The following is a 15,806-nucleotide window of genomic DNA, read 5'->3' as shown; positions in this document are numbered from 1 at the left end:
GGTTTCTTTTTTAATAGCGTGTTTTATTATAAGAGGGATGTGTATTAAAAATTCTGCCACACCATGTGGAAAATTACAAAAAAGTTCTTTTCTGTGCGATTGAACTCTCCTCTCTGGAAGGGAATGATTTAGAAATGCATTAATCTGGGGTATGATAAAAACCTCACACTGTTAAAACCTTTTGGAAAAGAGCACCGTAATGTATGATAGTGGAGTTTTAAAAAAGTCAAATTAATTGGTGCCATTCTTTTACGTTCTTTGTGTACAAGTGAACTGTTTAAGTTAACCACTTTGCCTGTAAACTGAGTAAAGAGCGGAAGCCATCTGGGTATTAAAAAGTTGTATTCAAATATAAACTTTTAACGCTAAAATGTGCTAAAAGTTTTTTGAGTAACAAAGGTTAATGGCATTAAAAGTTTCCCATAGTTAAAAATTTTACAGTGTTGCTCATGCATGTACAGCACGGAGGACATAGTGATTCGAGGGAGTGGGAGTAATTACGAGTTCTTGAACTTTAGATAGGAGGAGTGTCTTAGGAGAACCAATAGACACACTCGGATAACACACATTTGGCAGGGGGAAACGCAGCGACTCAAGCGATTCCTGGGATCTTGACACGTGACCGTCTGTTGTAGGTGGCCAAGGACTCTGGCGGGTATCACTGCCTACCTTCCATGCACTCGATACTCTGCGGGAAGTGGCATCTACCCTGGCTCTTCCCCTGATGACAGGAGAGCCTGGCGAAGGTGTGACAGGGGTGGCTTTTGGACAGAAGAAGACTACTCTAAGTGCCAGTATGCCAACGATGTCACCCGTGTGCTGTACATAATCAATCAGGTAAATTGTCATTTTACTGCACAGTGAAATGGCCTCTTTTGCACATACAGCATCCCTAAACTCTTTTTGGTGAGTTGGATTCTCCAGCCTTTGAAAATCCAGGGCCTTTTTTTCCCCTTAAGTTCACCACTTTGTGATTTTTAACACCTGTTTTGCAGTTCTAAAATTTGAGGGCTTTAGCTTTTGCTTCATTGTAGTGTTCTGGGAATTTGATCTTTGAAATAGTGATACAAGTAACTGTGGCAAGGAGTTTGTGATCTTAACACGCAAGCCTTCTTCTGCCAAGTTTATGTAATCATTTTGTTCAAAGTAGTTTAGTTAATGTTCTTTGTCTTTGGATATGTATGTAAATTGAAAGTCGGAAGCAGTTATTTTAAAAGAGTATTTTTCAGCAATTTTTAGATGACCTGTACATCTTGGACACAAAGCAATATGTTATCTATATATAAGGGCAGTATGTCCAGACATTCTCAAACACGGCATACATTATATTGCCGACACCTTTTACTAATCCTCTTCATGTAATATATTTTAGCATTATTAATGGATGTAAATCAAAGCATGGCAAAGACCTCATTTTAGACTATTGAATTCACTGCCTGCCTTCCATGAACCCTGATTCTTCTTCAGCTAACTGGAGAGCTTTCAAACTATCGAAAGTTACAGAGCCTTGTGGGTTAACGATGCTCATTTTTGTTCCATTTTGGTTCACGTTGTTTTCCCAGGAGTGATAAAGATGTCTTACTGCCACATCCACAAGCTGTAAAAAAAGTTCACCCAAAATAGAACCTATTTTGAAAGTAATAATGCGGCTCTGATGAATGTAAGTGATATCTAGTCTCTGCAGGTATTGAACTGCTGTGTTAAGGTGGATTGCTTTGCCTTTGCAGATGCCTCTAAACCTGACAAATGCGGTGACGACGGCGAGGCAGCTGCTGGCCTACACCGTGGAAGCGGCCAACTTCTCTGACAAGATGGATGTCATCTTTGTGGCTCAGATGATTGAGAAGTTTGGAAAATTTGCGGAGAAGTATAAAGAGGTATATCCACACAGATGGTAGCTACAAGACAGTTTGTCATTTTAAAAGCCAGATTCTCCCTCTCTTGATTAGATGAGGTCATATCAGGGTTATCCCTGTTGTTTGCTGGCATTTAAATAGCTCCTTTGTGTCGTGTGTGAAGAATAGCTATCTTCTACCGTTCCCCTTCTGTTCTCACCTGTGGAAACATTAGTGAAATATACTAATATTCTGCCTTATTTCTCTGTAAAATCCAAACTGCTGTTAATCACATCACCCTTAAGTTTGGGGAAAAAATGGTTTTTAATGTCAGTGGTACAGTGGAGAGGCATGCATATTGCTATTATGTATAAACTGTGTGGTTGTTTTTTAACCTTTTTATGTGAAACAGCTACTGTCTGCTCCCTTGTTTTCATTATTGATTTTAATTGAGTTTATGATAAATAGCGTTTCAAACAATGCCCTTACAAACATTTTCAGTGATGATCCACAGTTTGCAGCTCTGGGGCCTGACCTCCAATTAACTCTGTTAGTAGTGAGGTAAACTGTTTGGAGCAGCTGTGTTATTGTGTGTGACAGCTTCCAGGAGTGGGGAAAAAACAACATTCAATCAGTTTGCTTGCACTCTGCCACAGCTCAACAGGCTCTTGCTAGATATCCTCTGACGTTCATTTCTTTTTTTTGTCAAGATGGTTGATAAACCAACCAAAGAAGTGTTGAACAGTATAGCGGTGACTTTGTAATGCCTGGTTTTGGTACATTATCCACTTACAAAATTAGATTTCTTGCTGATACCCCCAATTTAACGAGCTTGCTTTATACAGGTCCCTATCATTTGCAGTTGTCCAGACTTAAGACATTCTGTGTTCTTCTCTTGTCGCCTGCTTTGTGTCATGGCCTTCTCTAGATAAATGGCTTCTCAAAGTAAGCTGGAGAAAGGAAAGGGATTTCTTTTTTAATAGAAAAAAGAGCACCTGCATTTTGTTGCTGTGGGAGAGATGAAAGCAATTTAAAACCTGCAGGAGGAAATGATAAATCACCCAGTAATAATTGCCTGCTGCTTGGTTTGTCCTTGTGGCCCTGTGCAGTGCTGAGGTGTTTAATCTAAGCTACTGTCTGTAACAGCTGATGCTGGCTCTCCCTGCTTGCTGTTGCAGCTGTCACAGAGCAGCTGTGCTCAGCCTGTGTCAGGTTTTGTCAGTGCTTTTTCAAGAATCCTTTTTTTTCCTCTGCCCTGCTTGTGTGTGGAGGATAAAGCTGCTCCTTCTTATTAATCCATCCTGAAATCAAAATCAGACCGTGCGATGATAACCTTGTGAAGTTGATGCCAAGAAAGACTCAATTTGTAACTGTTATCTGTTTTAAAGGATTGAGTTTCATCCAGCTGGAAAGTGACACAGTGGCTGGAGTGTCTCATTGTATGATACCAGTGGAAAAAAATCAAGATTTTCCATTAGGTGAAATATGAAGTTATACCCGAAAGCGGTAAAAAGTGAAAACTATAGAGGAGTTCTAACTTGACACAGGCAATAGTCTTCACCACTGGTGTTTCATGGTCTATAAACTCCCAGAGGAGTATATGGATACATCTATAAAATACTAAATTAAGTGTTTGAAAAGCTTTTTTGCTAATGCTGAAGACGACAGATCAAGTCCTTTTTGTGCTTGACATTTTTCTTTAGATTGTATAGAATACTGAGTGTTTTGAAGCCATACTTCCACTGGCTGAAAAAATACTAAATCTCTCCATTCACCAAGGTATGATTTTCAACTGGGAAATGAGATATAATGTAAAAAAAAAAGTAACGAACAGAAATCTGCAGTGTGGTTTGTATGAATTGCTTGTTAGATTGGTGGCAATTTGTTTCAGGACAATGGGCCAAATTAGATTTTTGTTTTACAGCGGTTATCTAAAAGTCAAATAATTTTAAACTGCAGAGAACAGCTGTTTTGTGAGGTTGTGTGTGTGTGAGCCCGCTAGGCAGAAATTTTCCTGTTTTTCAGCTGGGAGATGTTATGGTGGATATCTCCAGTAACCTCATACTGGCTGATGAGAGAGTTCTGTGGATGGCTCAGAAAGAGGCTAGAGCCTGCTCACGAATTGTGGAGTGCTTGCAGAGGATTGCCAGTTATCGACTGGCCAGTGGGGCCCAGGTTTATTCCACTGTAAGTAGAATAAACTCATCTTTCTTACTTTTTCTTACTTTCTGTACCAACATCACTTTGCAGTATTCAATTTCCCTACCACGTTGAATACTGCATCCACTATAAGACATGGCCATGTAGAGTGCATATCTGTTCCTTCTGGTGTTTTTATGACTGTATCTCAGTGTGCCTCAAATCCAGTCATTTTAGCCTTTTCAATATTTTCTTCATCAGCCAGTATTGTCATATTAAATCATTTAATTTTTTTGCACTGATGAATCCCTGAAAATATGAAGTGTTAATCAGTTGGGACTATATAATACATGATCCTTTACATTTGGAAGAAGGGAAAGTCTGTCATTTGAACCATCAGTGTAGAATTACTTTTATTCTCTAAAGCTTTTATCATTGACTCTATAACGAGCTTTAAGATCTTTGTAATACAGCTCACAGGTTTGACATGTTGTGAAAATGTCACAGTTGAATATGTTATCGTGAACATTTTTCTTGGGATGTTAATCTTATATACCTAAAATACATGGTTACTTCCCAGAGTGAATAAAAGATTAGATACCTGAAAACAAAATATTGGCTGCCAAAGTGAAAAGAGTTTGTGTTAATTGTATCTTGTCTTTGTTAGTACTCTCCAAATATTGCTCTGGAGGCGTATGTGATCAAGGCCAGCAGTTTCAATGGAATGACCTGCACGGTATTCCAGAAAGTCACCCCAGACCGCACAGGACTGGGCGAGTTTAGCAGGAGGGACCCAGATATGAATCTGGACAAACAGCTGAGCTTCAAATGCAATGTCACAAGCACTCTGTCTAGCCTGGCGCTTAAGGTAAGCATGTATCATAAACTTAAACAATTCAATTTTATTTTTATAGCATGAATTGAATTTGGAGTTCATATCAGAAACATAGATTTTGATATCTAGGAAAGCTGTGTGCACATTCACTTAAGATTTAAATGTGTGGCAATGCTTAACAAACGTTTATCATTATTATGACAATGGACAAATATGATTTTGAAACCATGATTGTAATATTGGGAGAAAGTTAACCTCGTGCTTCTGTTGTAAAATTGTGTCCATGTTCTTTTGACTAATTGAAAAGCAATTGTGTTGCTTAGGAATATACCTATCCAACTTTTAAAGGTATTATAGCATCAGTAAGACAATGATCTGTTTTAGTTGCTTTTTTAAAAGATGAAGGAGAGCAGCAATGACTACTCAAGTGCAGCAAGCTCTGGTGACTAAATTTCTTGCCTGCTCTGAATTTCTTCAGAACACTATTATAGAGGCCTCTATCCAGCTTCCTTCAACTCTGTTCTCTCAATACACCACTGCCGGCCAACCAGATGAAGCCTATTACAAGCTACAGCTCCTAGCCTTTAGAAATGGAAAACTTTTCCCAACCACTGGGAATTCGACAGTGCTGGCTGATGACCGGAAGAGGAGAAGTGTGGCAACCCCTGTCATCCTCGCAAAGATAGGTGAGCTTGGTCAGGACATATAGACCAAATTTTGATAAGTGAACAATTGGATTTGTCTGAGGCTCCGAGTCCACTTTCTTGTGGAATGACTTAAATTAATTTAACAGAAAATAAGCCATATCTTACTTCATCCATTAAGGCAGTGTATGAAAGCGTATGTTGCTAATACTTTAGTAATGAAATCTTTGTCAGGGAACAATATGGATTTTAAATAAAAATCAAATAAAAGTAAATGTATAAATTGGTTCTTAGTTGGATATATCAACACTGCAGGCTACAGTATTTTGTCCATGGCCGGTCAACTTTTTTTCTTGACATACAACCATGAAAACTTTCTATGTCAACACAAGTAATTTGCTTAACGAGGCTATGATCTATGAATAGAATAGATTCTGCATTGCAGTCATTGCCATGTCCAAAAGTAAGGTCTGTTGCTGCAGCTTGGACAGGGTATAGACACAGCAGAGAAGTGGCTTTTCCACCCACTTTGGACCGCACCTGCTTATCTTTGATGGTTCCAACACGAGTGATGTTCGGACGAGCGCAATGACTGCTTGTGGGGAAAAAGAAATACACCTTTGACTAGAGTTAAAGTGTTTTTAAAGGGACTAAAACCCAGTACGTGCAGATGGTTCCCAGTGGCTGTGAGAACAGGGATTTTCAGTGTAATTTTATGCTGCAGATGGGTATCCTCTGAAAAACCTGCGGAACCCCGTGAATGCCACCCTGCGGCGGTTTGCCCATGGTGTGGACGCGGTAGCGGCTTACTGGAACTTCAGCCTCCTCAACGGACAGGGGGGCTGGGAGTCGGAAGACTGCCGCATCCTCTTCTCTGATGACAACTTCACCACTATTTCCTGCAGTTCACTCAACAACTATGCAGTGCTAATGGTAAAGAAAAATGAATTGATAAACCATCGTTTGGTATTAGACCATTACATATAATGTTTCTTTCAGATTTCTATTTTACTTCTCATATATAACGACTAGCTTATTTTAATATAATTCTGTTTCTTTCAGAGCATGGATAATTTCATATTTAACATAATATTTCTGTTCTTTATCTTAAGTTAAATGTGCCTGTCATTCGATCATATGTGCAAATCTATCATGTTAAATGCACAGTGCAGCAGATTAAATCTCGTTTACAGAAAACCTTCAATATGAATGTTTTTTTTCTCACGTGATCTTAAATGAATATATTTTAGCTCGGATGAATCGAAAAAGCAAGAAATCCTGACTTAATTTTGATGCTATGGTTCTATTTGGGGAGGGAGCTTTTAAAGTATGGTGTAAAACTGCATTTTGAAGTTTTCTAAAATAATTCTAAGTTGTTTTTTTTTATGGCACTGCCACCCAACTTGTCTTCTCCTGCATAGGGGTTTTCTGGCTTGCACTGTCCTCAGCTTTTTGAAACCCTAAGCAAGAAATAGGATGGCGTAGGCCTTTTTTTACAACCCTGCAAAATAGATTGAATTATGGGGTGTATAACTCTTATATTTTCTTTTTTTAGGACCTAAGTGGCGGAGAGTACTTTACCTTAACAACTGAGCTGCTTCATCCAGTCATCTACGCTACTGCCGTGATACTTCTGCTGTGTCTGCTGACAATTATTGTCAGCTACGTGTACCATCACAGGTAAGTCAAATATACTGTAGTTGAAGTATCTGATTATTCACCTTCTGCAGTCTTATCTTACAAGAGTCAAGTAAGGATAATCTGGAATTTCTATAAAATCCCTAAAGGAACTGTCTAGTTTTGCCAGGGTTAATAAAAAATTAAGAATCGTGCAAAAATAAATCAAACGGCTTTTTTAAAGCTGTTTATTTTTGTGTAATAGAATTTGACAATCCAGGATTTTCCAAGGATTTTGTCTCCGCATTGTTCGTAACTGTGCTTTGATTTTCCAGGTCTGTCCGAATCAGCCGCAAGTGCTGGCACATGCTTGTTAATCTGTGCTTTCACATTCTCCTGACTTGCGTGGTATTTATCGGAGGCATTAATCAGATGCGCAACACGAGCATTTGCCAGGCAGTAAGTTGCATTTTATTTTGTTTCAGAATCTTGATGAAGCATGGCATTTGAGAAAATAATGGGAACTAGTAAAACACTTCAGAATGCCTCACTATTCACAACCTTTATATCATAAGATACAAAGATTATAAGATCTTGTTAGGAAAATGTCACCAAAAAATCTTTATTCCTGTGGATTACCATGTACCAACGTTTATTCTTTTCAATGAGATTTATTAAAAATGTAATTCAAGCTATTATTTTGCTTAATTTTGCGACTCAATAAATTTGCTTACCAGTTTCTCAACAGTTTGCACAAAAGGGAAATCTATTAAGGGAAGCTGAAATGTTAGTCATCTTTTTAGGTGGGGAAAACGCGTATTTGACAGCAGTGATAAGAAAATATAACAGGACAATTGCGCACTATTTCCTACAGGGCATAAGTTGGATGCAAGTAAAGATTCATGTTTAGAATATTATACTACTTATACTTCTATATTCACTTCTCAAATTGTTTCTGCAGGTGGTAATTATAATTAAATTACATGCTGTGTTGTCAGTGCTGTTTGTTGGCGAATGTTTTGCACATATGTAACAGTAAATGTTTAATGTATTATAGAAGTTATGAGAAATATCTGGAGAATTCTACTTTCTAGGCTACTTTACAGCAGAAAATCTGACAGCACTTAGAAGTCATTAAGAGTTTGTGCAGGTTAACACTGAATTACTTAGTGCAAGCCAGATAAGCAATTGAATGCAGATCTTATATACAGTATCTATTGTCAGTATTTGGTTAGCTTGTAAAATTGGTATAAAGTGGTATCTAAGTGGTACTGTATGTGCATACTTCATGCAGTTAACTATCTGGAAAATTTAAATTCAGTTAGGATCACCGTTTGAATCACACAAAATTTCATCAAAAATTGATTCATCTTCTCTTGACGTGGTGTAATTGTGACTCGATTATAACTCATTCATTTTCCTCAGGTGGGGATCATTCTGCATTACTCCACACTGGCCACTTTGCTGTGGGTGGGTGTGATGGCCAGGAATATCTACAAGCAGGTGACCCGGAAGGCGAAGAGATGCGAGGACCTGGACGAGCCCCCTCCCCCACCGAGGCCCATGCTCCGGTACGACGGCTGATCGAGCTGTGACCAAGCAGTCGCTGCGTTCTCCTTCGTTCGTGTCGGAGTGTCGAAACACTTTGCTGAGCACTTCGCGGGAATGAAACGCTCAAACTGCAAAATATGTCGAGTTTAGTCGCAGGACCTTTTGCGATGGGGGAAAATTATGTAAATACTGAATGCGTTTGGAGCTGCTGTTCCTCACCTTATGTAAATAGCTATTCCGAACTCCCTCTTGACTAGATCCAATAAAAGAAACTAATATTCAGTTTATTCTCTGCATGTAAACATGGTGAGCTGAAAAGGCTACTCTTAGTGCAGAATGTCTTTGACCACAAGATGTCAGTAATGATCATTCTTGAGAATTATATCCTTGTAAGTAATGCCAAGTACTCACAGAGGCTGGGTTTTTGCCTCTATTTAAAAGTGGAAAAGATCATTGTGTTTTATAACACAGCTTCACTTTTTAAAATATGGGTTTTAGTTGTCTGGGTAAAAAAAAAGACAACTACTCATAAACAAGCACTCAGACTCCGTTAACTACACCCTCAACGTCTTCATTTTTTGTTTATATAGAACAAATACATGGGAGAAAATATGTGATGTAAATATTTAGGTTTGTGATAAGAAATGCGCTGCATTAATAATTTTCTTTAAGCTTAAAACATTGATTTGCTCAGTAACATATTAGATTTAATGGTTTGAAAATATGAACAGAAGTTATAAATGACTCACATTTGAGTCTTTCCACTGCTAATTCATTCAAAGCAACTCCTCAGGGTTATTCATTATGATATTATTTTAACAGATGGTTATTCACTGTTATTAACTACTTTGGGTCAGTAGTTCACAGATTAAGAAGATTACTACATTACAGTATTACACAGACTGCATTTTGTCTGTATTTGCAGCCAACTGTATATATTTACTATAAATATGAATATAGCAGTGATGCACAGGAATTTCCTGGAGTAATCTAGTTTTCCATTTTTAATATTTGTCTAACAATAGATATTGTTTTAATATAAATAACAGAAACCGGATGTCCAGATGTGTACATGTATACGCACAGTGCCAAAGTTTACATAAATGTTATAAAGTAGTGATTATCATCATAATACTATCCAACAAAAACAGTCAAATAGTAATGTGTAATTAAACCAAAGCCACCCACATTTTCCCAAACAAAAGAAACAGTGAACATATTACTTGATTTCCATACTGCCATGAGTATAAAGGATGTCCTTGGGTTGATTTGTACACATTTTCAATTTGTTGAGCAGCTTTGAGAAAGTCTGTTTTTTGGAGTTTTGTGGTAATTGATGTTATTGAGGAAAAGCACAGGTTCAGTAGGTGGTACAAAATGTGGCTTTTTGTTACATTGCACGGTCCTTGATTTTTACCTCCAACCAAATGCTTGTGAAGCTGATAAATGCATTGTTTTAAAGGTCTTACTTGACCAAGTATACTGTTGAATTTATAGAGATAGCCACAGCCATTTCTTTTTCTTCCCTGTTACATGAATTTGAACCCGGAAAGTTTTGTCGATCTTTTTCTTAATGAAAGACCCCTTCTCAGAGACACTGCACAAACGCGACTTAAACATTCTTTCCCAGAAACATCTGTTGCTTTGTCCAGTTGCCAGATGTATTTATTGCAAATTTCAGTCCTCTCCATGGGCTACATTTAGTTAATCAAAAGGCATATCTTTGTTTTGTTTTTTTTTGGCTGTGTTTAATGGTTCGTTCGAGAGAAGCCCTAGACAGCTAAATTTATGACGGGTTCTATTGCTACTAGATGTTACTCTCCAGTTGTGAAACTAATATGCTGTGAGAGAGTATAACTTTTTACTGTTAAGATGACTGATTCTTTTAATACATACTTGCACACTTGCAGAATTCAGATTCTTTCAGGTTTCTAAAAACCAGTGATTTATCCAGCAAATGAGGATGTCTGGAATACAAAGAACTAGTGTTTTGAAGGCTTCATTGGTCCATTTGTAATGTCTCCAAACAACGTCAGATGTTGTGAATTTAGATTATCAATGAGACCAATACCTCACAATTTTAAATTTCTCATACTTCCATATTACACGCTTCACAGCATGCATCTTTTTTTGGTGTTTGTTTTACAGGGTTCTTTATTCAGAAATACTCTTAAGAAAATGGTCTATGTTAAAAGCAAAGTTTAATAATAATCCGATTTTTTTCTTACAAAAACAAATGAACAAACATAGTCACACACACGTTTTAACATCTCACTTTGCTGTTTAAGCAATTTGGATCCTTTGAGTGTTACTGTCTCAGTGCCCATCATTAAAAAGGAATGCTCAGACATAATCCATAGGGAATCTTCCTGCAGTCTTTTGGTAGCTCATGACCCTGCATTTGGAAATCACCTGTCTACAGTGTTGGAACACGGACACAAAAGCATGCCGTCTTGTACCGAGTGTTGACATGGTTATTCAAACAAAAATTTCAACATGTGTGAAAAATAGCTTTATGCTGTTCTTTTGGAAAATGTTAAGACTTTGGTGACATGGCAGTGTTTTGGTTATGTGTGCATGATTAACTTGAGTTAATATTTAAGAGTTGATGACATATTTTAAGGGTTGTTGAAGGATCTCTCTCTTCAAACTGGCAATGCTAGACTGATGCACATTCATGCATCATATATACATGCATCATGCGGCATATACATATTTCATCTTACTTAACTACCTGTTGATTTTCAATATATATGAATAGGTCTCACTGTAAGATATTAAAATTTATTTTCTTGTCTAAATTGAATTGCCTAAATAGAATTCCTACCACATTTATGATATTACTAAACTGCGTCGTCTTCATCACCCTCAAAAACGTGTGGTGCACCTTTAAGTCTGATGTACGTGTAGGGCTCATTCCTGTATGATTCGAATGAATGATGAAGAAAGGGAATCTCTGTGTTACCGTGGATTAAATTAATGCTACTTTATCTTCTTCTTGCAGGTTTTACCTAATAGGTGGAGGAATTCCTGTCATTGTCTGTGGAATAACTGCTGCAGCAAATATAAAAAATTACGGAAGCCAAGTGAACGCACTATAGTAAGCACAGTAGTTCATTTAATAAGTAAAGATGAATTCCTTTAGTAAGATTGTCTGCTGCTTTCTGTTGTTGTAGAAGCCTTAATTTATCAACTGGTCTGTAGTACTTTCAGCAACAAAACTTTGTTTTTCACTACATTTCTCAGAAATTTCAATAGGGAAGTGTTTGCCTCAAGATGGACATGGTATCTTTGAATTTCTTAGAGCTATATTAAAGTGTGTTGTTTTCCATCATAAGTGCCACTAAACTAATTATGGCTGTCTATTTATAGATCTCACTTTACTTGCTTGCAACTGCTGTTTCTAAAGCTGTTCATCTTTGACGTGACAGCTGTTCACAGTTACATAACAACAAATAGCAATTTTATATCTGCAGTGTAGAAGTATTTGATTGAAACTTCCATTGTACAGAAAAATCAATGAATCATCTCAAGATTTAATAACAGATGTGGTGTTATTAAAAAAATGTAAAACAGTATATGCACCATATTTTAGAGTGCATACTTTAGTATAACCTTATAGGGTTTTGTTTTTGCTCGCCCTCAGTTTTGGCTATTGATGTTTCCAGTTCACACTATAACAATGATCATACATAACATTATAAATATTAAATCACCATTCCAACCTGAAGTTCTCATATATAAATAAAACCAAAGAAGGCTGGTTCATTAGATTGTGGACACCATCTAATTGTCTTTCACAAAAATGTAATGTTTAAACTTCAATCTTTCAGCTGTTGGATGGCATGGGAACCCAGCCTTGGCGCGTTCTATGGCCCAGCGGGATTCATCATCTTCATAAACTGTATGTATTTTCTTAGTATCTTCATCCAACTAAAAAGGCACCCGGAAAGGAAGTATGAGCTCAAGGAGCCAGCAGAGGAGCAGCAGCGCTTGGCAACCAACGAGCACGGAGAGACCAACCTCAATGACTCTCTGTCCATCTCCCAGGGCAATTACTCGGCCGTCTCTCTGTCAGCCCTGGAGAATGAGCACACTTTTCCAGCACAGCTGTTTGGTACTAGCTTGACCCTGCTGCTGTTTGTGGCTTTGTGGGTTTTTGGGGCTGTGTCGGTCTCGCAGGATTACCCAGTAGACCTCATCTTCAGCTGTCTTTTTGGGGTTGTGGCATTGGGCCTGGGTGCCTTTTTAGTGGTCCACCACTGTGTCAACAGAGAAGACATGCGCCGTTATTGGATCTCTGCCTGCTGTCCTGGGAGAAGCACTTATTCTGTGCAAGTGAATGCTCCTCCAGTGGGTTCAAGCAGCGGGAATGGTGAGGCTCCTAAATGTGCTAACAGCAGTGCTGAATCCTCTTGCACGAACAAGAGCGCGTCCAGCGTTAAAAATTCCTCCCAGGGCTGCAAGCTGACTAATCTGCAGGTTGAGGCGGCTCAGTGCAAGCCAAATCCTGCCCATAGCAATGGGGCAGCCCAGGTGGATAACAGCCTGACAGAGCATTCGTTAGACAATGAAATTAAAATGCACATTGCACCAGTTGAGGTTCAGTTCCGTCCAAATGGGCACCCGGGCAGGCACCATAAAAACAGGACTAGAGCCCACCGAGCCAGCAGGCTGACGGTGCTGAGAGAGTATGCCTACGATGTTCCCACCAGCGTGGAAGGGAGCGTACAAAACGGCTTCCATAGAAACCGTCACAGCAGCTATGACAGCCACACGAGAAACCGCCGAGCCGCCTACTTGGCCTTCAGAGAGCGGCACCAGAACCAGTTCCAGCAGGACAGCAGCGATGCCAGCACCACAATGCCCAGACGCAGCAGGAGCACTGATAAAGGAGGAGGTGGCGGCACAGGGGAAGTAGGCTGTGGAATATCAGACACAAGCAAAGACAGCTTAAAGCAACCAATCCTTGAAATTGAGAGCCAGAAGTCATATGGCCTGAATTTGGCTAGTCAGAATGGACCACTTAAAGACAGTGGGCAAAATGTGCCATTAATCAACGCAGATAACACTGGCAATATAAGGACTGGCTTATGGAAACATGAAACTACTGTGTAGTGATCATTTCTTTTTAATACCACCCTATTTACTATTCCCTGAACTGTGAAATACATTATTTCGAGCTTTAATCACTGTTTAAGTGTTCTGCAGGTGTCTAAAATATTTAATGTATAAAAAGTCATGATGATTCAGTACGTGAAGCTGTCATGCTTGTATATTTCAGTAAAATGATAAGGGTGTGAAAATGAGTCAAGTCACACTTGATTGTACGAGGGCACGTTTATCACACTTGTAAATTGTCTATTTTTTATATTGTCGGATCCTGTTTAATATACTATTTGAATTTTGTAATTTTTATATGTGACACTGCATGATTCGTGCTGTTGCCCTGTGAGTATAACGGGGGCTAGTCAATTCTTTTTTCATAATAAACAGAATGTGTTCAATTGCAGTTAAACTCAAGACTACTGCATCACTTGACAGAGTAATGACAAGTACTTGTTGGTCTGAAGTATCTGAAGTTTTCAGAACTTTTCCAAAGATGGCTAGTTAATTGGAGACATTTCCAACTATAGGACTCCTATTATTATATATATATATTTAAAATGTTTATTATTTTTATACACTCTCAAAACACCAATAGGAAACAAGAATGAAACATTAAACATTAAAAAGCCTGCGACTACGACAATGATAAGAGTAGAAAACATATGAAATCTTTACATGTCAAAACTAAAATAATGAGTTAGAGTTGTTATATGTGTTATACTGTCCTGTATTTAATTGGGGCCAAGGTCAGTCGAGACAATTTGTCAAGACCCATCATCCTTATTTGGTGGAAATCCGGGAATAAATGACAAGTTATATTTATGTCAACACTGTGGTTACTTGGAGTGCTGTGTAACGAAGATAATTGGTGTTGTTATCTTTTAAAGTTTTAAATGCACACATTTTCTCAAACTTGGAAGGGAACAAAATCAATGAATGCACACTAGAAAAAGGAGTGTGACTGCCAACTTGCATAGTACGATATGAAATTGCTCTTAGTCTTTGATTGCTAGTGACGACTCTCGCTTCTCACACCTGAAGAAAGCTCCACAACTGGGACCATGTTAAATTTTGCTGTTAATATTTTAATTGCATAGATCTGCATTATTGTATCACATTATTTTATTTATTTCTGAGTTCTGTGACTTCAGGATTATGCCCGACCTTTAAAAAATTCTTTTCACAGTCATGTCATTACAAGGGTTATTAAATTGCTTGCTCTTTATATTGAGTGACCTAAGCAGATATTGATTTTGATCATCTTAAACACAGCTCCCTTTTGTGCATCATTCAGATAACCTAATGTGTTTCAAATTCCTCAAAAGGCAAGCCAAGGATTTTAATTAATGGTCCCCAATCTTGATTGGGGAATAATTAATGAATTTTTGGATGTTTAGAACTGGCAGAACACAAGATTTAACATGGCAAATTTGCCAACAAGTAGGTAGCTGTACCAGCATGTGTGGGCTGTAAAGGAAAAGGTAAAGTTTTATTCCATGCTGAAAGGTAAGGAGAGAAACAGCATTTTTCTTTTTTGTTTCTTTCCTTAACCTTTCAGGATGAAATTTGCCATCAGTCATTCCAAAAACTCTATACCCCTGGTTGATTGACTTAGCCCTGTTAGTATCAGTTTGCACAGACTTCCTCACTACTTCTTTGAGAAGAAGTTGCATTTCTGCTTGATGCAAGTAAAGCCCCAAAGGTTAATAATATTGATGAGGAGCTGTGTTGGAAATTAATCCTCTTAGAAATAGGGTCCAATATGTTGGGTTCCAGAAACAGATAAGTGGCAGGCCAGGTTATAGTTCTGGTTTGGGTGGAACTGGTTGCCTTGACATAATTATAATTAAAGAAGCTTAAACGGTCTACATTCAAGAAACCAGAGGCATTTCAAGGCAGTTGATTTTCTGTGAAAGAAGTCGCCTCTAACCCAAGGTTTACACATGAATTAAAATACTTTAAATCAATCTCGAAAAAGCTGATATCCAGCAAATTTTAATACTAATTAATAATTTAATATTAATTATGAATTCTAAAATTGTTCACCTAACAGAAGGCCGCAAGGTCAAGTCTGGC

The 15,806-nt window shown here is 38.1% G+C and overlaps 1 protein-coding gene across 1 annotated transcript in view; it reads left to right on the top strand.

The window, feature by feature from the left end:
• The window catches only part of adgra3 (adhesion G protein-coupled receptor A3), a 49,517-nt gene extending 35,384 nt beyond the window's left edge, over positions 1-14,133 (top strand). Inside the window, exons 9-19 of the mRNA XM_088625593.1 lie at positions 636-837; positions 1,728-1,877; positions 3,861-4,022; positions 4,642-4,842; positions 5,288-5,495; positions 6,178-6,386; positions 7,009-7,133; positions 7,406-7,529; positions 8,496-8,641; positions 11,626-11,721; positions 12,455-14,133. Of these exons, the coding sequence (XP_088481719.1) occupies positions 636-837; positions 1,728-1,877; positions 3,861-4,022; positions 4,642-4,842; positions 5,288-5,495; positions 6,178-6,386; positions 7,009-7,133; positions 7,406-7,529; positions 8,496-8,641; positions 11,626-11,721; positions 12,455-13,739 (2,908 nt within the window). The 3' untranslated portion in view covers positions 13,740-14,133. The remainder of the gene's footprint in view (positions 1-635; positions 838-1,727; positions 1,878-3,860; positions 4,023-4,641; positions 4,843-5,287; positions 5,496-6,177; positions 6,387-7,008; positions 7,134-7,405; positions 7,530-8,495; positions 8,642-11,625; positions 11,722-12,454) is intronic.
• The last annotated feature ends 1,673 nt before the right edge of the window (positions 14,134-15,806 follow it).

The sequence above is a fragment of the Lepisosteus platostomus genome, chromosome 1 (assembly GCF_059453375.1).
Source record: "Lepisosteus platostomus isolate fLepPlt1 chromosome 1, fLepPlt1.hap1, whole genome shotgun sequence".
Taxonomy (NCBI): Eukaryota; Metazoa; Chordata; class Actinopteri; order Semionotiformes; family Lepisosteidae; genus Lepisosteus; species Lepisosteus platostomus.
The sequence above is the reverse complement of the archived record's forward strand: the minus strand, read 5'-3'. Positions and strand labels throughout refer to the sequence as shown.